The sequence below is a fragment of the Calonectris borealis genome, chromosome Z, assembly GCF_964195595.1.
Source record: "Calonectris borealis chromosome Z, bCalBor7.hap1.2, whole genome shotgun sequence".
Taxonomy (NCBI): domain Eukaryota; kingdom Metazoa; phylum Chordata; class Aves; order Procellariiformes; family Procellariidae; genus Calonectris; species Calonectris borealis.
The window spans coordinates 48,579,740-48,604,010 of record NC_134352.1 but is presented as its reverse complement, the minus strand read 5'-3'; the positions used below and the strand labels follow the sequence as shown (position 1 = coordinate 48,604,010).

General features: G+C 38.1%; 1 protein-coding gene across 2 annotated transcripts in view; it reads right to left on the bottom strand.

The window, feature by feature from the left end:
- Positions 1–24,271, bottom strand: part of PCSK5 (proprotein convertase subtilisin/kexin type 5) — a 260,305-nt gene that overhangs the window by 64,872 nt on the left and 171,162 nt on the right. For both annotated transcript variants that reach the window (XM_075136217.1, XM_075136218.1), the window contains exons 13-17: positions 13,962–14,098; positions 6,054–6,197; positions 4,473–4,575; positions 3,724–3,917; positions 2,176–2,260 (exon numbers count right to left, since the gene is read on the bottom strand). In XM_075136217.1, the coding sequence (XP_074992318.1) occupies positions 2,176–2,260; positions 3,724–3,917; positions 4,473–4,575; positions 6,054–6,197; positions 13,962–14,098 (663 nt within the window). The remainder of the gene's footprint in view (positions 1–2,175; positions 2,261–3,723; positions 3,918–4,472; positions 4,576–6,053; positions 6,198–13,961; positions 14,099–24,271) is intronic.

The following is a 24,271-nucleotide window of genomic DNA, read 5'->3' as shown; positions in this document are numbered from 1 at the left end:
TGCAATAGCAGTTTCCTTTGAAACCTCCTAATTGAATGCCAGTTCTGAGTGGCTTGGGAGATTTGTGAAGATTACAGTCGGAGGTATTCTGCCTGCAGGCACTTTTGAGAGAGAGCACAAAGGAGTGAGTAACAGAGGAAAAAGAAATAGCATAGAAAGTCTCATTTCCATGCTTCCCTCTAAGTAGCTGTTTATGCTTTCATGTTACAAGATGCCTACAGCAGTTTTTCTCTTTTTTTCAAGCTAGGACTTCTCTGCTATGTTTGCCATCTCCTGTGGAACCTCTGCTTTCATCCAATTTAACACTTTCTCTAAAAATGCTCTTCAGCTCTAGGGATTACCACCCTGAGTGAGTGCTAACCCTCTTTTACAGATTGGATCCAGCAAAGGTCGTGTGTGTTCAGCACTGCTGGAAATTTTCAAGAGTATATATGGTCCCAGTTTAGAAAAAAATTAAATTAGCAATTCAACAAACCTAATAACCCCTGCCTTCTTATTATTTTTCCTCAGCCACACGCCTCAAAGTGCTTTATAAGGCAGGTAGCATTATCATGTTTTTACAGATGGGAAAACTAATAATTTGCCCAAGTTTATTTAATGGGCCAGTAACAGGATCAGAACTTGAATCCAGGTCTCTCAAGTCCCACCCAGGGCCCTGCCCATCGATAACTCTACCAAAAAAACTCTACCAAAACTCTACCAACAACTGGGGAATATGAAATGCATGTCCTGCAAGGCTCCATTTATCTGTCACACCCACACAGTTAGTGTTTTTTCAAAACGTTACCAAAAATTAATCTCAGTTTGCTAATATTGCCCAAGAAAATATGAAGTTTGGGTTCTTTTGATTTTTTATATTACAGTTTCTCCTTCTCTTCTCACACTGAATGGACTTGTCTACTTTCTTCAGTGGTGGTGCTAGCAGCTGCTGGTTGTGTTAATGGACAGGGAAACTCAGTTCCTGAGAAATAAAGAAAATGTGGGCCTAACCTTTCTATAACAACTGTGTCCTATAACGTCACAAATCTATGTAATCTTTGGTCTCCTGACATATTTGCCCATTGTAGGAACTAGTAAACTGCTAATTTACTAGTTTGCTTTTGCAGATATACAGAAAGTCATGCTGAGTCTGTTAAAATTCTCCAAAATCTTAACACGGACTGGAAATTTAATAACATTTTAAAAGGGAAGCAGATAGTAATTTTTCACAGAGAGTGTAAATAGACCAATGTTCTGATCTGATCCCATGCTTTCCTTCCCACTGGATCACATTTCCTTTTCAAAGGGTCATTTTTAAAAAAATATAGATATTTGTAATAAAAATTTCTTGGAAAATCCAGATGCAACATAAATACACAGAAATGAGAATTCCTTTACAAAATATAAAGGAATCCAGCTATTGATGTCCTAGAAACAAAAAACATTCAGCTTTTACTAAGAGATGAAAATCCACTTTGACGGAAAGTAAAAGATCAGTGGTAAAACATTTGCAGAACACTCGTATTCTGCAAGAAGAACCCCTACAGATACTGAATACTGACCTCATATTTTTTGTGGCATAAAACCAACATACATTCCGCCACAAGTTTTATAAGATTTTTGACCTTTGCTGCTTGGATCAAAAGGTCATTCATTCATAAAGGAGCTTGAAATGTGTACTGCTGCTTTGTAAGTTTTACCTATCAGTTTCAAGAATGATTAAGTCCCACTATGAAGACAAAATATCCACTGCTGTTTAAAATATGTGCACTCTATATTGTAATAGAATTGAGCCTGAGGTACTTCAGATAAGTGAATGACTAGATGTATGAAGAAATACAATAAAGATAAGAAAACAGTTTCTAACCATCACAGGAATGAATCAGAAAGATTAATATGATTCATCATCTCTACCTCTAAAATAATCCTTGACTGCCACACTGTAGGTCAAAAAAATGAAGAAGCCAGCTTTCCACATGACTGTGGCTTTTATTTTACCTGAAATGAAAGGTCTTCTAAAAATCCATTGTTAGCCAAACTAGCACATAGTAGCACAAAAAAACCCTAAACAGCAATGGAACACATGAAATGAGGGCCGCTCGAGGTTAAATAGCTATCTGATGTTCTTCATTGTGTATCCACAGCCTCGTAAGCCTCTTCAGGTATTGTGTTTAGCTACATCCATAATTTCCTTACCTTAGGCCATGTTTGCATTCTGTGCAGATTTGGAATTCAACACAAGTCTTACAGTTTTCACTACATTTTCGGCAAACAATCTTATCTACAAAGGAAAAAAAGAAAACAGCCCAGAAAACCTTGGTCAGTTATGTTTAATAAAACTATACGGATATATTATTACATGACTTATTGCTTTCTAGCTTGACACCTGGAAGAGAAGCAGCAAGCTAGACTGAAATACCTAAATTCTGCCTATCATTACCTTTTTCCATCAAACACCAAATGGTTTAGTCTATTTCTAAACATTTGAAGTTATAGTTGTACCCTGAGAAAAATATGCTTTGAGGTCATTAAAAAAATCTTCATAAACATTTAAAATTTACATTAACTATTTATAATATGGACTTAAATCATCTTTTCATACAGCAGTGATATGCGCTAACGATTGCCATGTGTTCCAGATACTGTCCTGCAATTTACGTCTTACACTTTCCATGCAAGCAGCCTGTCCTGTCTTACCTGATTTGGTGCTTAAAGACACACCTGCATGAACAGGTCTGATCTTAAGAAAGTCAATACATAAATTACTTAACACCTGCCTTTTCATCTCAAGAGCTCCCTACTTTAAGAGATGTCTCTCTCTCTTTAGACCTGCTGTCTTTTGAGATACAGTGCCATGTACCTTTCTGAGAAGAAAAACCCGATGTTCCCATTTAATCCTAAATTTTCATCTATCTATCTTAATTGAGTGGAAAGAATTCTCTTTCCTGTAGTTCTCACACAATGAAAAACGGAAGAATTAAAGTAGCACCTGTTTTTACTAATCCTCAAAAATGAACACACAGCTTCATGATGCAGAAAGCAAAAGGTTAGGTACCTAGATGAACGAAGCTCCTGAGCACATATTTATCTTCTAAGGATGTGTCTAAAGATAACCGAAGTCACTGCAGTTTTAAGCACATGTTTGAATACTTTTCTAGTCAAAGCTGGAAATTAAACGTGGGCAGTCTACTTGGCAATCACAGGAGGAAACCGAAGGCACGTGTCTCACATGGCAGAGGTCTGGGGTCATCACATCACTGCAGGTACTTAGGTCTGTCAGAAACATTAATTGCAACCATGTTTTACATATGAGGAGCCTATTTTTCTTAGAGCTCCAGTTCAGCGGCCATGATCAATTCCTCAGCTCTCTCTTCTATCTGGTGCCATATTGAAATTTGGGGGAATGGGGAATGCCTCATGTTGAGAATGTGGGTGCTGCCTGTCCCTTCCTGGAGCAGTAATAACCTGCTCTGTCCTGCAGCTGACTTGCTCTTGAACTGCCCTCGTTCTGCTACTGTTACTCCCAGGCACAAACAGAAAAGACATCCTGCCACTAGGCATGGTTTTTAAAATAAAGGAAGATTTTTAAGGAGCTTCTTGATCACACTTGGCAACAATTTAATAAGAGGAATAGGATAAGAGATAGATGCATCAACATACACTTCTCCTGCTTATAAGTATTCCAGCAACCTCCCAAGATCAAATTCTGTAGCCCACAATAAAGAAACAACAAGAAATACTAACTCTTATCCAGGTAAAACCCATCAGGGCAGGTGGTAATACAGCTATTGGTTACTTCATTCAGGTAGTAGCCAGATTTACAGGTCATGCACTGGTCACTATGGCCTCCAACACAGGTTTCACAATTGGGTGAGCATTTTTTACAGCGTTTCTTGTCTGCGTTGTAGTGACCAGGTGGGCAGGTTGAAACACAGATCCTGCAGACAGCAGGGAAGAGAAGGCAGAGTCGTTAATGAAATAACCTGCCACCACATTCCTGGACCATGACTGCAAAGCAGAAGCATTTCTCAGCATTGCTGCTTTTCTAATGATCACAGGTTTACTAAGACGTAACCCTCCAAAGCATTGCATCAAGCTTCCTCTTCTCTTCCATTTATTTCCCTACAGCATATTCTATCTCACTGGCAAATGCCTTGTCAGACAATCATACAGTATCATTTTTGACCATCTACATTTCTTCCTATCTTGTTCAAACTAAATCACAGAATTTGTAATAGCTATCACAGTTATATATATATATATACCCTCTTATGAAAAAATAATCAAGAGATGGGGAAATAATCAGAGAATAGTGTTTGAAAGCTATACTTTAAAGTCTGATTAGCCAGGGTTTTTTTTTTTCAACTCCTAAGAAAATTTGTCAAATTCAGTGGAAAATGGATCTTCCATGACTGCAGCAAAGAGAAGAGGAAAGGAAGTTAAGATATACACTAAGAAATCTATTAAGTAAAGATTTTTTCTCTTAGTCGTACCGTGTGTTGTTCTTAGATTTGTAGTAGTAGTGCAGACAGTCAGTACAATGATCCGGTCCTGGCCCATCACACCCTACTTTACTGCATTCTGCATTGCAGGGACCTGTAATAAAACCAGAATACAGGGGCGGAAGGGATTAAAACTTCTCATTTAGTACTTAGCATCCCTTAAAACATAGTATTTTAATGCAGAATCCCATTACTCTGTTTCCCTGTTTGATTTGAATTCCAAATAGTGATTTGGCTCCACCAAAAAGAAAAGTTTTTTAGTACCTGAAGACCTTGCAAATCCTGGCCTCAGTATTTATTCACAGTGCTTTATAATTTTTAGCAAGTGTGGCATCCTCTATAGAATCTATCAATGAGAAACTATTTCTGAATCCAAACAGATGTTTTCCTAATGAGTAACAAATAATTCTGAATTTTATTCAGAAATGTGCAAAGGCTTCTGTAATTCATAACAAGGAATTACTAGCAAAACCACTTACAACAAGTAGGTCCACATAAATGATGAATAACATGATCAGTGGCTTCTTTGGTTACCACCTGGGTAACAACTGGTCCAGGTGGCTACCACAACCCAACTGAACCAGCTACCAAGGCCCAGATGTGCTTCCCTCTGTGCTGCTACGTGCTGCAAAAGCCTCGGCTAATATTTGCTGATTAGCAAGTCTTCCACCTCCCCCACACTCATGTTGGACTCAATGATCCTTATGGGTCCCTTCCAACTCGAGATATTCTATGTTTACAGTTTTCAAATATGTCCTTCCTGCTACGGGAGGAGAGAACCATCAACTCTTGCCTTTATGTAGGTGAACAAAGCCTGTGGGTGAAGTTATAACTTTCAGGATGACTGCTCTCTCGTGAATGAAATGCTTTGAGTTTGCCAGCCACCTTGAAACTTTTCCTAACATCAGATAAACTTGAAGTAAAATGAGTTTGCTTCATACAAAACCTTAAGAAGTTAGTGACCTTTATAGCAGAGATAGTAGTGTTTCATCATCTACCAAAACAAGAAGTTCAGCAGCTCTCAATCTAAAATAGGGACTGTGGGTCTGACATGCTGTGGCAGGAGACTGTAGTAACAGAAACTTCTAAATTGAACTTTGTCCTGCTGTTTGCTTGCCAGAACTATACTTAAGATTCACCAGCCCTAACCACCTACACGATGCTCCCAATGTTGGATTACATGTAGGAAACTGCCAACTTGACTTATTTTGCAATGCCAAATATCTAACTCTATTAAAGTCTAATGAAAAGGTTGAAAAACTTCTATAGGGATCAGTGAGAAACAATACAGATGTAGAAGATAATGTTCTTCATATATATATGTGTACATACATTTTTATATACTTACATGAAAAGCAGTGCATTCTTCACCGTATGTTAAGTGTAGCTTAAAAATATATAACTCTAATTATTAAAATTAAATATTTAATTTTAAATTATGAAACAAATAGTCCTGAACTTAAATTAAGAATCCACTTCACTGAACATTTTACATATGCAGAGTCTCAGGTCACTCCTTCAACCTATTATGTGTTCAGTAAGTCCACAATCAGAGTAAATGAATGTACGCACCCGAATAGTCATCTGTTCCATAATCTTCTGTAGGGTCTTCAACTGGACTAGAGCGCACTCTTTCCACTTTTGGAAAATCATTTCTTGGTGAGTAAGGCTGGATGGATGTTCCATACAGTACTAAGGACCACTCTTTCAATTTGCCTAGAAGTTAAGTATTTAAAATCTAGTTTTAGAAACCATTTCTATTTCCTGTGTCTTACAAAAACATATCACTTGTAAACATGACTTTGTGAGTAGGTATGGAAGATGTCATTTTTCAAATAAGCGTCTTCAGTTTAACATAGTGCAATTGCTGCTTCACTATAAACTGAGAAAACATACTTTCTTCAATCAGATTTTTCACGGTATCTTCATTGCGCTCCAGCTTCTTGTAGGTCTAGTGAAAGTTTGCACCATGGTTTGAACTCAATATAAACATTAAACAACAAAACCTTTGGCCATACAGTTATTTGGAAAATGTATATGGCACACATCAAGGAGTTTTTGCTCTGGATTTCACTTTCCCTTAGAACATTAATTATCCAGTAATTATTATTTGAGATCTCTTAGCTAACTAGCTGTATTCAGAATCCTGACTTAAGAAAGGGGTTACATTTTGTTTATTACTCAAGAGTACTTTTCATTGGCTTAAGGGACACATCTCGATGAACAGGAAACAACTTCTTTTAAAATCTCCATGGTAGAACATCACTGTCCCCTCCAAACCAGCATAATTTCTTACTTATTTTTCCTAGTTATTTGGCAGATGTATCACTGCATTGTCTGCGTTCATCACTAATATTTTATCCTCTCAGTACTTGAGTGAAGAAAGGAAAAAATGTTTGCCTGCCTGAAGCATTATCTGACTTTCTGGCAAGTTTTTTTGTGGAAGAACAAAAAGATAAATGTATATCAAGTCATCAGTGCAGGCTGTTAGGACACAAAGTGTGAACTTCCAGTCCCCACCTTTCTGTCTAACTACCTGGTGAATTAATTCTGTGAAAGAGCAAAAGGACTCAGGCCTGAAATAACGCCTAATGTAATGATGCTGAAAAACCACATCCCTGCTTGAAATGATGGAACATAAGTTTGGTCTTATCTTATTCTCTTGATTGTATTTTTCTATGTTGGAGTAGCCAGTTGTAAATGTCAAATTCTCATCAGAAGAGAAAGGAAACAGAGGAGCAGGGAGTATTTCTTTTCTGAATTTGAAAGACCCTGTTTTGGAGACTGTTCTGTGGTTAAAATACTCTTTGCTTAGAACTATTATTTAAAAATAAATGTAATCCAGGTATGTTTCTTCTCAAGAAAATCACTTACTATACTTAATGTAAAATTAAATTCAAGCAATCTTCCTCTTCTTTCATTTTAATGATACTCAATAATTTGAGTTTTCATATTGTTCACTTGGACTTTTTCAACCTGTGCAAGCAAATTAGTTTTACCTTTACTTTAAATTTTCTGTATTTTTCCCAATGTCATCGGGTATTGTCCATTGACATGACCAAGACAATACATTATCTCTCTGCTTTTACATTCATCCTTCAAGCAGTAAGCAACAATAAGCAAAACCACTACCTGACAGATGATAGCCCAATTCTTTTAAATGGTTTACACTGGGGTTAAAAATGGGAATCTCTGTTCTCTCTCTGTCTTTTGCCAACCCAATTAATCTTTCTGGGATAGAAGTTTCTACACTTCATATGAAACCTTCTCTGCTCTATACTCAGTTTTTGAGAAGAAACTATAAGCAAGAGACTACACCACATGACAGTTGTTTCACACAGTAGCTTCCAACTTTTCACAGCTAAAGCAAAGCATTACTTTTTTTAAGAGACATTCAATCCTGATTTAAAAAATTGACTGATGAAGAGTCTACAAAACCTGCTGCCAAACGACTAGCTAATTACCTTGGCTGTAAAACTGTATGCACCTTATTTTCAGTTTGTCTTTTTCTACTTCTAGCTCACAGCCATGCAGCTCATTAGTCCCCACGAGATTAAAAAGACCCAAAGCAGATATTTTCATAGAATCATAGAATCATAGAATCATTAAGGTTGGAAAAGACTTCTAAGATCATCGAGTCCAACCGTCAACCCAACACCACGATGCCCACTAAACCATGTCCCTAAGTGCCTCATCTATACATCTTTTAAATACTTCCAGGGATGGTGACTCAACCACTTCCCTGGGCAGCCTGTTCCAAGGCTTGATAACACTTTCAGTAAAAAAAGTTTTCCTAATGTCCAGTCTAAACCTCCCTTGGCGCAACTTGAGGCCATTTCCTCTCGTCCTATCACTAGTTACTTGGGAGAAGAGACCAACACCCACCTCGCTACAACCTCCCTTCAGGCAGTTGTAGAGCGCGATGAGGTCTCCCCTCAGCCTCCTCTTCTCCAGGCTAAACAACCCCAGTTCCCTCAGCTGCTCCTCATAAGACTTGTGCTCCAGGCCCTTCACCAGCTTCGTTGCCCTCCTCTGGACACGCTCCAGCACCTCCATGTCCTTCTTGTAGTGAGGGGCCCAAAACTGAACACAGGATTCGAGGTGCGGCCTCACCAGTGCCGAGTACAGGGGCACGATCACCTCCCTGCTCCTGCTGGCCACACTAGTTCTGATACAGGCCAGGATGCCGTTGGCCTTCTTGGCCACCTGGGCACACTGCCGGCTCATGTTCAGCTGGCTGTCAATCAGCACCCTGATTTTCTTCCTGTATAGACATGTGGGGATCTCCCAATATTCTTTAGAGTGATTCAGCTGGGTCCATAAAGGCACTTTTCTTATTAGGAAAGGAGTCACACAGAGAGCTCATTTTTAACCAGATATGCAGTCATCTCTACAGCCTTTTCAAAGCTACAGATTCTCCACATACAGTCTCTGTCCTTTTTTTTGTTTTAACCCACTTTTACAGCATATGGACCATAATGTATTGGATGCAATCAAAAAATTTGTGTTTTGCTAAGTTATGCTCCTACGATCGCTAAACTTTCCAAGGGTTGATTTTACACTTCTTCCAGGACACTGGTAAAAATACTGAATAATAGAAAAAAGTATTTGCAAGAACGACAGGTAAAGATGCTCCTCAGGCACAGTGTATCGTGTCTGGCCTTTACACACATGGAAGGGCCTGTACTAACATTACTGCAGGAAGGATTGGTGCTTTGAATGTATACCTAATGCAAAAGCGCAGCGAGGGGAGTAATGCAGGGTCTCTCAAGAGATTAGTTGCCTTTTAAGAATGGTTCAGTAAATAAAGAGGGGAAAAATTCATGTGACTTGCCAGCAAATAAATGAAGCCTGCCTCAAGGCAGGTTTAATTTGCACATGAAAATATTTCAATAACTAAGTATATATACATACACACACACTTTTATAATGAATAAACAAAGTGTGCACATTTAAGCCAAAGTCTTTCTTTCCCCATTTTTGGTGGATTCCATCATTTAGTTTGGCTAGAATAATCCTTTATTCTGCTTGTATTTAGTATGTAACAGAGGTCTCATATTGTATATATAGAGAAAAGGTATATCACAGTGTTTCACAACAAGCACATGCCCACCTCCATAAACTCTACAGAATTAAATGCAGAAATCACATGCACCACTTTTATGAACTGGACCCTGCATTTCTTTACGGGTAACAGATGTGGCATTACCTTGCCAATGCAGGGATATGATGACATGTTGGCTCTTTGTTCTCAATCTGATTACAGGAAAATTGCAGCTCTTAATTATAAGACCTTTCAATAGCTAAACAAACACACGCACACAACAGAAACAAGAAACAGGCATGATGGTGATATCAGTGTGATGAACTGCAGGCTACAGTGATAAACCAGAGAGGCACCGTACATCGTTTTTAAGCACCTTTTGTTTACTTCATGTTCTGTTCAGTCCGGAGACTAACCCCAACATGCCCAAACAGCTGAGTTTATCCACCACTGATATACGGCAGGCACTTTCAAATATTTCTGAACAGAAGTGTTACTGGACAGCTTCCATCACAGGGCAACGACTGCTCTAGGAAGTGGGGGGATGTATTACTAGACAGTATACAATGAACCAGGATCCAAATTCACAACCAGACTGCATCTTGTGAAATCCAAATGCGTGTAAAAGCCTAACCAGTCTCAAACACTGTTTCACATTACGGTTAAAAGAAAGCAAAGAGTAAGCTCTCCAGCAGGATTCCTTTAGTGTATCGGCTTCCTCCACAACCCTTGGTTGGGCAGGTCTACTTTCTCCACACCCCCTGGCCTTACTGCCCCTTTTCTTCCGGAGTTGGGTCTTTAGGCTTTAGTCCTTACAGAGCAAAAGAAATCAGTCCCATGAGATTAGACATGAGAAGAGTATACATAAAGTATTGAAATCAATAAATCAGTAAGATCTATACAACTATGCAGGTAAAACAGGAGTGTGTAGGAACAGGTTTTAAAGTGTAAAGCTGAAAATGTAGCTGGCCACTTTTAGACTGTCCTGGTGACATAAAAGGGCTGTAAAAGATGCCTGGATGAATAGTTCACAAAATGGCTCCGTGCTACCTCTTTTCTAGGCTTTAGTACAGGGAGCATGCCAGGGAAGAGAGAAGAGGGAAATAGCTGAAACATGTTGCACTGTGGCTCTCTTTCATGCCTGTTGGATGAACCATGGGTTCCGGAACACACAAAGGTGAAGAGCTACCCTAACTTGTCCTTCAAGCCAGAGACGTTCCTGGCTGCGTCAGGAATAACAAGTGCAAGATGGAGTTGAACGTAATTGATTTTTGCCTCTTTCCAGTAATCTGATTACTGAATAATCTGAATAAATTACTTAGTTGTTGTTTAATACCCCCTCTCTATCAAATTCTAAAGCACTGAATATTAAAAAAAATCCCAAACACCAAACCTTCCCCCGAATCCCTGAATGGTTCTGCTTACAGTCTATGGCTGCTTTTCCAAACATGTTTAATGAATACCCCTTTTTAGTGTACTAGAAACTTTGCTCTGCATTTACTGGTGCAATTAACATCACTTAGGTAAGAACCTTTCACCACTGCAAAACCATGGTGAGAAGTGATCAGTGCAGGTAAAATGAAGCGAATACTGAAACACTGGCAATGCTGTTTTTTCCTTTCAGACCTCTAGAAGATGATAATCAAGATTTTCAAAATGCTGTGCTTAAAGTTAACCACTTGAGTATACAGCTGACATTTAAATGATACTGGCCACCCTAGAGTTACCACAGACTTTAACAAAAAGTTGTTCGCTGCTCAGCATTTTGAAAATCACACTGATTATCTTGGTCTTCAACAAGGACTTATTGGTCTCATATTACATAACAGGTTTTAAAAATTCTGGCTTATGACTGCTGGTTTAGCATCCTAAAAAAAATTCAGGTTATGCAGACAACTGAGACAGGCAATAAGAGAATCTGATTTGATGGCCAGACAGGCAGAGAAACTTTTTTAAAAAGCAGAGAGATTGGCTATCTGGCCATCTGCTGCATTAGAAAGAACATAACTCAGCTCATGAAGAACAGAAATAAAGAACTAAAATTCTCATTCAATTCAATCAATTTCAACAGCAGTTGAATGAGGCTGATCTGTCTGTTGGATTTTTTTAGAAAATTATCCAAGCAGCATAAAATCAGCACTTCCATTTTGTCATGGTTTTGAAATGAGAGGGTTCATTTTTGTCCAATGTAAAATGTATAAACCCAGCTGAGTTTGGCCTATGCACCACTTGGACTAGGAAGGAGACTGGACAACACCATGTTCACACATTACAATTCCTCCTGTGCCCTGGCTTGCTCTAAGTCATGATGGAGATAGTCCTACTGAGTTTGTAAGCTGCAGGAGTGATTGGACCAGCTGGCCTCCCAGAAAGGCACATTTACCTTGAACAGGTGAACTGCACATAGCCTTCATTCCAATCTGAATAATTTAACAGACCAAATTTCAATGAAGAAGAAGACAAAGTACTTCATCTCCATATCTGATGGCAGAAACGTAATGGGCCTTTCTTGGAAAAAGTAGAATTGAATCAATTAACATTCTTGTAGAATAGTCAACTACATGCACATGCCCTATCACACTAGCCTTTCTCATTTTAAACTCATAGCTTTTAAGCACTTCAGTTTGCATTTTAGTCAACATTTTTTTATGTCTGCTTTTTCATGTAGTAGAAACAATAAAAGTACTTATACTTAGCGAGGCTCGTTTGAATGGTTTTAATGACTTCCAATAACCTACTAGTTCAAGAACAAACATACTTTAAAATCCCCTATTGTTAAGTTCACAAAGATATATTTTTATGGCTTCAAGTACTTTAACTTAACATTTATGTCTTAAAATTCAGAATTGATTTTTAGCAAATCAATTAGAAAACTCCTACTACTTTGTGAGTTTACTTAGCTGCCTGAGATGGAATGTATCTTTTATTTCACTGAATTATAAGCTAATTCTATTGCTAATGTAATTGTAGCCCTAAATGTATTTCATAGCAGAATTCTAATTATTATTTTTATCTATCAGAAGGTAGTAATCAACCAGATTTGTTACTTCCAATGTAATATTATTGCATTCTGACATGCTACCCAATCAGAGTAAGTGTTAATTTAGATCTAGTGAGAAATGATTTCCAATACATCAGTATTCATTTCTCTAACATGTTATAATCTAGATTATTTGTTTAAGTGATATTTCACCTTTGATTATTTTTGTTAAAGGGTTTCCACTGACTTTGATGTGGGGCTGTGAAGGAAAGACTGTATTCATTCAGTGTTCATGCATAAACAGTGGTATTTTTGTCTGCGTATAATGTATCTATTTCAAAATAGGTTTTTAAGGTTTAGGTTTTCAGTAAGTCCAAAGGCAAGTATATACTCATCTCTCATAACCAGCAAATAGAGGTTAGCATGTACTCCCGTGAGTCTCCTTGAAAGCTCTTCTCTCAGTCTCCGTTTCTTTCAAAGTGCTCATACTGAAATATGTTAAAGAAACTGAACTGTGCAGTGGGAATTAAAAGCAGCAGAACTTCTGTAGTCTCAAAAATTCTTCCTAAGAGCACAGTTCATGAGTGGACGAATGCCAGGTCTGAGCACTCTGCCCATACACACAGGAGCACAATGCAACCTACCAGCGGTAGCAAGCTGTGAATTTCTTTCTCTTGTATAGTGGGATTTTCTAATTGTGTAAACACTGATAAATGCCTTTTTTTCTTATGGGTAGGATAGAAAATAGAAAGCAAAGAAAACAACATGAAAATAAATCCTTAGGCTCTATATAGCTGATATAGGCCAAGTAAATATGGCCACGAAAGTCAGAGGCAATATTAATACAGCAGAGTAACCCTGGGCTGCTCTAATTTATGTTGAAGACCTGTCTGATAAATTATATTTGACATGCAAGAAAACAGATGCCTCCGTATGGAGATACTATAACTTCTTTTAAACGTGGCACATGCAGTTTCATGCCGTTTTGTATCTTCTTCCTTGAAAACTGCGCCTAGTAAATATTTGGCTTTGTTTAAAGCACTGACTCTTGGTAACCTGTCAGATAGTACAGGGATCTCTCTCAGCCTGAAGAATTCATGTCTGGTATGATGTAGCTTTAAATGGCCAAAGTCTCTTTTTATACTTTGAGGCAACACATGTGACTGCAAGAAAGAGGGCAGTTTACCCTGAGAAGATGAAATTCTCCATGGAAACCAGAAGTAAGTTGAGAATAAAAGAGAACCACGAGTCTTAAATGGCAAATAACAGCAACATAAAAATGAAGAGTGCATTGATAACTGGAATTAAGAATAATGCTCTTCACAGCTCTGCCTGCACACTAAAACTGGTGAGATGTTACAGCTGTAAATAAAAGTTGGAAAACAGTCAAGGCAGTATTAGCAACTGCAAGCATTCTTCTGAATTCACTGAGCCCAAATAAAGGTTAGAGCCATACCCGGAGTCTTGAAATTTCTCAGCTGAGATGGAGTGTCACAGATTTCCAAGATCCAGTCACCTGCTGCTTTTTCACTCCAGCAGTGAGTAGTCATAAACTCCCAGTTTTTGAATCCTTCCATGGAATGATCAAATAGCCTAAAATAAATCATGACATTATTTTAAGTGAACCATTTTATTTGGGGAGCTAAGCCTCCAAGTCTGCAAACTCTTGAATCATATACTAATTAGCCAGTTCATTCATCTGTGCCTTTACATAATGTTACTCATGATGGTTTCCCCACGCATATTTCAAGTACATTCAACAGTTTCATGTTGTTTTGATGGAAGAGATTCTTTACATGCCATAATTTGTCATAACGTGAAAGAGAATAGAAAGAGAATTCATTGCAAAAAAAAAAAATTGCTAATACTGTTTAATAGGATTCATGTGTCTTGGGAAAAGTGCACACAATACAGCATATCCATTGTTTTAACAGCATGATGTAAAGACAACTTGTAAGCTGGAAAATTTCTGTAACATTTATTTTTGGCTTTGCATTGGAATACTTAAAAGGGGTTTAAAACCAATAAAAAGTCTTAAGTGGCTCAGACAATATTAGCAATTCAATATATGTGACTTCTTGTGAGGAAATAAAACGTAACTGAGACATTGGTCTCAATCCTCAAATGACCAAGGTATCATTCTCTTCAAACACTTGACAGAATTGAGTTTGGGTAAAACTGAGAGACTAATGGCATCTGATGGTTTCATCTAAGCAACAACATTACCATAATTTAATTACCTAGGTTTTGGGTGAAGAGGTTGGAGCTTAGGCCTGGATTATGATAATTTCTAGTATGGGGGCCCAGTTCAGAGGCTGCAATGTGATGCTGATCCCATGGGGCAATGGGAAGGAGAACTGGCCAGAGACTTTATTACCTAAAACTGGAATTTATTAATGAGATTTTGGAAAGATACAAGAGAATTTGCACTTTTATTCATTGCTCACAGCTGTTGTCTGGTACCCCAAAGATATTAATGGGGGGTGCAGTCTAATCAAGGCTGTTGCCTCCAATAAAACGGCACAGCTCAGCTTTAATAAATACATATACACCCATATATATGTATGTATTTATATTTCTATACAGATACATGCATATATACACATATATGTATCTATATTTATTTTTTATATATATATACACATATATATACGTATGTGTATTTATCACTATTTTAATCTGGTCTTTATGTGTGAAAATTCCACTGGTAATAATTTCAAGCTTTATTCTCAAAAGGTTGTGAAGTTCAGCAAACATTGGAAAAGCAGGATACTTTTGTAGCAATGTGAGTATGTTTCAATTTCTGGTAAAAATCGCCACACAGAATGTGAATAAAATGCCATACTTCTTGCTGAAAACTTTGCTTTCCCAAACTTTGGAACCCTTTTGGGTTCAGGTATTGCATATCCACACCTACTGCAATAGGACCTGCATGGACCTGCATGCCTGGTGCACTTTATAGGACTCAGCCCAAAGCTGATTTTCACGCTCTCATTTGTGCAACCTTTTTCCATTTTAAATGAATGCCAATAATAGTACTTGTTTTTATTAGTGTTGATAACATTAAATTAAAATATAGATATATATTTAGAATTAGGCTTCATTTGCACTGATAATTGGGTGAGATTTTCTTCTGATGCAGTTCTGTGCCTCTATGTGTGTGCATCTACATATGTATATATATACTCTGCCAGCAGAATTGGCCTGTTTCATATCACTGTTAAATCAGTTGTTTGAGTACAGCAAATCTCACAAACACATGGCACACATAATTTACTGAAAGGGTAGAAATTATTACAGAGTTATTATCCAGTGTTTGCATGTGGGTATGTTCAATTTAAGTCATTATGTAGGTTATTTCCAACAGTTAGTCAAATTGTCATACTGTGTTTTGCTGATAATTAATGTATTACTTTCTGAACACCCTGTCAATCCATCAAGGATTGATATTCCTCTTTGCCACTGTGGCAACTAAATTATATAGTATCATGCAAGTACTGTGCAATTATATTGTAAATTCTATATTCACTGGGCTTCCATTCACACACATAGAAACACAAGTTGCTGTTTATTTTTACTATAATTAGTCCAATATTTCCCATAGTATTTTTTGTTTAAGGGTGTTTGTCATGTTATGGAATTTTAAATTGCTGTCAGATTTCCATTTTAATATTGCATCATTCCTTTAATAATTTTGGGAGGAAGAGACAAAAATCCCATATGACTTTATCATAGGTCTATAAAAACACTTTTACCTAAAATATACTATGGCTGAAACTGCAAGCTTTCGTATATCTATCCATGGAAATGGGGAAAATCCATTAATATTCTTTCATAGAAAAGTGACTAGTTTTTGGAAAAGAAGACTTCTTTGGGAAAGATTTGAATTTTATAAAGTAAGGTTTAAATTGGAATCTTAATGTATGAAATGTGTTTCTACAAAACATTTTAAAACGAGTCAAAAAGCTACAGACAGATCAACAGAACAGTTAAAAAAAAAGCAGGAAGATACTGATTCTGAGGCTGTCTGTATGTGTATGTTGTACATACTCGATGGTCCAAGTATATTTGTGTTGCTCTGCTTATGCACTAAACTCTCAAATCAAAGAACCTGTGAGGCAGTACGTGGATTTCCCTTTCAGTGGTGTTAAATGAATGAATGAAACGATCAAATGTTCAGGTGTATTTTTCCTTATTCAGAAAGAAATACATGTGGAATAGGATCTTTTAAGGAGCACAGAGCAAGTCCAGATAGTTAATTGATTTTGTTATTTGTCAGATTACCGAGTCAAAATTCATATCAAGGACACACTTACACAGAGCTTATTATGGACTAGTAAATTATTAGTATATGGTCTGATGAATTGTTAGTTGACTATTACAGGTTATTATAGATTAAAATAGTTAAACAAGATTATTAGAATAATCTGATAAGTTATATGACCATGATCATTGTGCTGGTTTTGGCTGGGATAGAGTTAATTTTCTGCATAGAAGCTAGTATGAGGCTATGTTTTGGATTTGTGCTGGAAACAGTGTTGATAACACAGAGATGTTTTCGTTACTGCTGAGCAGTGCTTACACAGAGTCAAGGCCTTTTCTGCTTCTCACCCCACCCCACCAGCAAGCAGGCTGGGGGTGCACAAGAAGTTGGGAGGGGACACAGCTGGGACAGCTGACCCCAACCGACCCATACCATATGATGTCATGCTCAGCACATAAAGCTGGGGAAAAAAGAAGGAAGGGGGGGATGTTTGGAGTGATGGCGTTTGTCTTCCCAAGTAACCGTTACGCGTGATGGAGCCCTGCTTTCCTGGAGATGGCTGAACACCCGCCTGCCGATGGCAAGTAGTGAATGAATTCCTTGTTTTGCTTTGCTTGCATGTGTGGCTTTTGCTTTCCCTATTAAACTGACTTTATCTCAACCCACGAGTTTTCTCACTTTTACCCTTCTGATTCTCTCCCCCATCCCACCAGGGGGGAGTGAGCGAGCAGCTGTGTGGGGCTTAGTTGCCGGCTGGGGTTAAACCACGACAGTCATATACATCTGCAACACCTGTACTCATGCATGTAACATGCCTTTAAGTACCAAAGTGAGTAACAGCATGTGAATCTTTATAATTTATTTGTTAACATAACCACAACAAAATGCCAGATCTGTTATTCAGTTACTCAGGTGACCTCTCTTAGTAACAGGACATTCAAGTTAGGGTGGACATGACTGCATAACTGACTATATCCAGAGAAACTAATTATGGGCTGCTGCTTACAATGAATAGCATTACATTTAAAAATAATGACTCTTCTCTCTCTGAGAAATTTTATGACATAATCATCACATGCCATATGTAGGTCTATATAAGAATATATGGGTTACAGAGTACAGAGTAAAATAATTATTTCCTTAAAACAAATTCAAGAGTCTTGGCCTCTTCCACTGCCACCACTTCAGCCTAGAAATTCATCACATTTCTATTTAAGAATATAACTTCAAGCAGAAATATTAATCTGTAATCAAATTTTAGACCCAGAGGAAGACAATTAGCCACTTTCTTGGAATTCCACAAATGGGAACATAAGGCTAGTCTCTCACAGTTAAATCTACTACTGTTAAAAAAACAACCAAGAAGTGTGTCAGCTTTTTAGCAAAGAACCTCTACGTTCCTAAATGCTCAGAAGAATTTGTTTTAATTTGTTTTAATTTTTAATTTCATGTGAGAAAAGGCAGTGGGGTTAGGGGATCCATTTAGTAACACCACCATCACCCATCACGAACAATAAAAGGTAAACACATAAAAGGAGCTTTTTTATTATCAAGATCTTTTTTTCATCTCAGAATGTGCAGCTGCATCTGACTGACAGCCATGCTTGTCTATTGAACTGACCACATCGAGAGCCCTGAACTGGCTGATGGCTGGGGCTGCAGTGGAGTAGGGGGCAAGAGAAGGCTATTTTCTCCTCTGTAGCAGTAGTCTTTGTTTATGATGTGCTCCAGTCTACTAAATTGGCAGCCTGACAGGCAAGTGGTCCTTGCCTACTAGTCTAATTGGCCAAGTGAGCTTACAGTTTGAAAAGAGTACAGAGTGCCTCCTCGAGCCGCGCACCTGAAAATGCTTTGGTCAACTATTCTCCTTAGAGCAGCTCTTCTCCACAGGGTTAAACCACCAGCTCCCTGTAACATGCAGCCCCTGAGGAACTGCAGATAGACTTAATCAGAGCTTCAGCCAGATCCTACTACCCACCTGCACTGAAGTATTCAGGAAAAAAAGAAATGGTCAAAGAGCACACAGGCACTTCAGAACCTTTCTCACCAACATGTGTCAGGGAAGGTCACTTAAAACTTCTGGAGATGGATCTAAAGAAGATGTATTTAAAATATATGCATACACTTTTTTTTTTTTTAAATTTCCATTTTACATCTGGTTATCACAATTAATTTTATGAAGCAATGGAGATCTCTGAGCTGTCATGATGAAGTTGTTTGGAGAACAGTAGCATGAACAATAGGGCACAGTGCCTGTCAGCCTGAAGTAGTGGATAGTACAGCAACGACCATCTTTAAATGGAGAGCTTGTCCCCAGGCACTACACATACCCGCATGAAATGCTCCATCATGACCTATAGACATGTCAGGCTGTTGAGCTCCACACACCACACTGGTCAGCCAGCTGTGTGGCTGATACTTATAGCTGTCTTCTGAAAAGCTGCATGTGCTTTCCTATGGAATTTGCAGTAAACCTTCAGAAACCTCACTCTAAACAGGCAGAAATCCTAATGCAAGAGCACAAATGAACCTGATGCCACATATACAGACTTTTCCTACCCTATCCTAGGTTTGAAAAGCGACATCTGGTTAGGGTAAGGGCAGTAGGGGACACTGACTGTCCATCACATAATTCCGTTTATTCCAGTGAAACTCAATGTAGTAAGTGTTATAGCAAGATTGATGTGGGGCTAGTTTTCATAAGGCTAGGAAAGGGTTAATTTATTCTCACTATAGAAGCTGGGGCAAACCTATCTGCAGGAAATAGAAATCCTAGGCTGTCTTAAACAGCTCCTCTCTTTTCTATTTGGTTCAATACAAACCGCAGAATCTGAGACATTTAGCTGGATCCTAAATATGTCCTTAGTCACTTGTCTTCACTCCCACTTCAACTATGGAAAATTAAGTCAAACTTTTAATGATGGGTTCTAATTTTCCACTAAACCTGAACTTGAGGTATTGAATTCTAAAAGCCAATACATGCCTACTTTGCAGATCCCTGATTAATTCTTTACTAGTCTCAGTCATCAAAGAAAGGCATGTGTCACTCTAAATCTCAGATATATTGCACTTCATTCTTCCTCCACATTTTTCTTTGAGCAAGTTCCAGGATCAATTTTAGAGTTACATGGAGGATAGTCTCAATTACATGCATTCATTTACTCTTCTGCACATAAACCCGATAGTCTTTTCTGCAGAGCTGGGCAAATTAACAGTAATTTTTCCTCTCTTTGATAAAAAACAACAGTTTACTTTTTTTTTTTAAATTGATGTTGTGTCTGTAGTATCTCCAGAGCTCCCCACCCTATCTGGTGCTAATACTGCCAGAGTCTAATAAAAAAAAAAGAATTTTTAGAGGTATTGACATTGCAATTGCAGTTCAAAGAATGGGTGGTAGAAGAGTAGTGGGATGTCTATTCACACCCCCACCCCCCCCCAAAAATAAAGAATAATATATATAGACAACCTGAATGAAATAAAACATAGTAAGTATGAGTTGGGAGAAATAGTTTTCCAAGAACTGCTTCATCCTGTAGACATAGTACAAGCAGAGGATTATTGTTTGCTCATCCTGGATCCTTGTAAGACCAACACAGAGTCCTTTTCAGTTACTGTAACAGTGAGACTCAGCGTGAAGGCTGGCCCTATCCTTTTCATCCTATCTGGACACATAAAATGTTGTTTTTGTTATTAGAGTATAATGTATAAACTGCAATAAAGATGTAAGATGGACTGGTCCAGAAATCAAAATATGCTCTTATAAAGAAAAGGTTTCCTCTACTTCTGATCACCAAGACTTTTTATGAAGCAAACTAGCAAGTAAGATTAGATGAGAATACCTTGTTTTTGATCTAAGAGTTTCCCACAGAGAAGGGTATTATTAAAATTTACTGATTATCTAACGTTTCATGATAGGAAAAAGATGGTAATGAAAATACTTCCCTTTGTTACTGAACAGAGGTATTATTAATGTCAGTGCCATATAAGCATAGGAAGCTAGTGGCCTGGAAACTTGCCACCACGTGGCTAAAAAATTTCAGTTACGCAGTTCAAATGGCAGCAGCTGCTTTAAATTTAAAGGGCAAGAATTAAACAAGCCATGACTTCAGTGGGAGACAAACGAGCCCTAAGTTTGCTTCTTCTATTCTCTTTGTATTTGGCTTCTCCTCCATAGCCCCCCTGTACTAAGTGTCTGTTAGAACTGACCTTGGTATGTCTCAAGAACACTCAGAAACCCATGCTGCCAAATCCAATGGCCAATTGTTTTTAAAAAGGGGATACTGTTCCCCTTTGGACTTAACTGTAGTCTCATCCTCACACCAGCCAGCACTTTCCAAGCCTGTATTTTCCTCTGCTGCAGCACATCCAATGTAATCATGTTTAGTACTTTCCAAACAACAAAGCAGATGTTCCCTGTAATGCAGTTTTTGAAGAATGCACACGAGGCTCAAGCCAGTGACAGTGTAATCTACCAAATGCCTGCAAAGGAATCCACATCGCCTCTGACTAACAAGTTTTCTTACTGAAGTCATTTTAGGGGATGCCAACATTAAGGATAAAATATGCAGAAAAAATGCCTGATACTGCCTTGAGGGACCTACTCGTCAATGCACCAGAAACTACACAATGACTCTTCTTCCAGAATTGGTGGAGAAGTGCACATGTGTAAAATATACCTTTTGCACTTTAAGACATTTTACCAGCAAACTGTTTCAAATTAAACCCAGATGAGTAATGGTAAAGCAATGAGGTTTTCCCTGGGTTCAGTAAAAACAGCTGGTATTGCTGCTATTAATCATGTACATGTGCATTAAAAGGTCTTGTATGTCTGAGAAAAGCGTCTCAGTCAGGTAGTAGCAATGTATAACAGCCTCTGGGACCTTTGCCTATAGAAAAAAACCCCAAACCGCTTGCTGCCAATGCATCCCTGCATGCTACTTGTACTTCAATGCATTTATTCTGATGACCTCATCAATAATATTTTAAAAATCAAATGCCTCATAACTAAATTCTCATGTTGTTGAATAATAACACTACTACTCCGAATTTTATTTTATTACATGATGCTAAAACATATACACTCAACAACACTCAGTGTACTACTAACTGCAAGACCACTAAGCTGTACGACTTCTTCCAGCAAGACCAAATAAAACAAGCCTTGAAATACCATTTTGAAAAGTACTGTGCCCATATCCATAATTTTACCCTGAGAAAGAGCTCATGAAGACACCAGGTATTTCAGACCTAGAGTTTGCAAAATATGTTTATTCCTTAATATTAGTAGCCCAGAGTTGTTTGTTTCAGCCAAATGTGACTGACAAATCAGTATATCTCTGAAGCTTGCATGGGAAGGGAATTTCTGGTGCGACTGTATGAGTACGCGCTCTGTCATGAATAATTTGTTTTTTGGAAAGTGGCAAAACATTAAAAGACCTTTCAAGTTTCTTTGTTTTCTGGTAAGCCTTCTGATAGTATAGGATAAGAAACAGCTGAACATCACCTTATTTTAATACATACATTTGCATTCTCTCTCTCTGCCACAGATACAGAAAATAATTACTTTCTAAGGTGCAGGGGTTACAAAGAGACTGATTGAATTAAACTTCGTAGCTATTCCACATACCAGTCATCACTAGAGGTGAACTGTGAATGCTGGAATGTCTTTATCTCCCACTTGCTGTGAGTCAGTTGCAAGACATGAAAGCCTAGAGCCAAAAGTTAGCTGTGTTAAGACCACTGGGTTTACACAAGATTGTTTTGTTTGGACACCTAGTTGGAGGACTTCTAATTTTTTTCATTTTGAAGCATGGAAGAACTGCTGCACGAAAATGGAATAGAAAACTAAAGAAGGATTTCCTCAAACAGAAAAACAAAAGTCTGTTTCATAACTGCTTAGAGGGTAGAAGTCTGCCTCTGCACTGGTTACCAGAGGACATATTCTTTGTTCAGTGTAGCAGGGAGATACATAGATGTGTGTACCTATGTGCTTTATCAGCAAGGCACTGACAACACACATAATGAAACACATGAGATATTCTACAGGGCTCCAAATTCCAGGACAATTTTCTATCCATTTGATGACTTAATGTCTACAGCTTGAAAAGTATTCTCAGTATACCTTTTCTTTTAAATTAGCCTAATCTCTAATGAAAATGTGGGTTCACACTTCCATCAGAACCAAGTCCTGATTGTCTCCAAAATAGGTCCTTCCTTTCAAAAGGAAAGAGGAGTCCTTCTACCACTGAGGGACAGGAAGACATGCAAGCCTCCAGGGCTAGATAGTCACTATTTCAGCAAATTTGTCTGGAGGAATGTGGATGATGAGGCAGTCTGGAAAGCAGGTCACTCCCAATTCATTAAAAGCCCTGAAGAGTAGGACTGGGGATATAATCTTTTGTGAAGACTTGAGTGGGACGGCAGAAGAGTTCTCACAACATAGGTTTGACTCATGGCAGCTTCTTCTGTTTCTGAGATATGTAACACCAGCTAACATCAACTCTTGTGTGGGAGCCATGCTCTGTGTCCAGCAGAATGGCAGTCATCTAAATCTGCTAGTCACCAAGGAAAAAATTTTCCCTATCATACTATGGTCCCATCAGGAAGATGATTTCCTAGCCAGTTGGAGAAGTATAGAAGCATTTCTTATCGTAACTGTAACTTATTTGCACATTTGGAAATGGGGTAGAGTTTGAGAAGGTTTCTGGGGTTTCTTAGTGCTTTAACCATCTCTGGTAGGAGGCAGTGCTCTTGATCACTGATTTAGCAAGATTTATCTGGGAAGGACTGCCAATGTTTTCTTCCAAGAAAATTTCTGCTAGTAGACCAGAGAAATAGAAATATTACTGGGAAGTCTTTCAATTTGTTGAGCACAAATACTAATGATGCACCTCATCTCCAGTGACTGAAATTGCACTAATGTTGGAAATACTGCATTGGATAAAGAGATACTTGTTTGAGTCCAGTCTGGAGAAAAAGAGACAATTTGATGGAGTGTCACAGTTTCTCCAAGAACATAACACAGAGGTGACAGGATGAGAAAAAGGACTGATCTTTCTTAGTGGTTGACGTTAGAGCGGCCAGACATTCAAAAGCAAGTATTCATCACAGATCTGAGGGATGAAGGATATGGCTGACTTTTAAAAATTTTAATAGGCTGTTTTCAAGTGGACCCATTAATTTCAAAGTAGTAGTGCAACTTCTCAGCATTGTCCTACTATAAGCCTTTCATAAGTAGAGCATCAATATGCCACGGGAAAAAAAGGATATGGAAATTGGCAACATCAGGAGTCATAACCATATTCACAAAGCTTAAGGAAAATAGTAGTAGAGAACTACTCTTCTGTGTTATTTTTATTATTAGTGAACAAAGGATAAGAAAGGAGAAAAATGAAAAATAAGTGCCAATAGTATGTAGAAACACACTTCCATTCAACTTCCTTCTGTAACACTGAGCCTGTTACTATTTTCTTCACATTTTCCAGCCATCTTATAATTGGTGA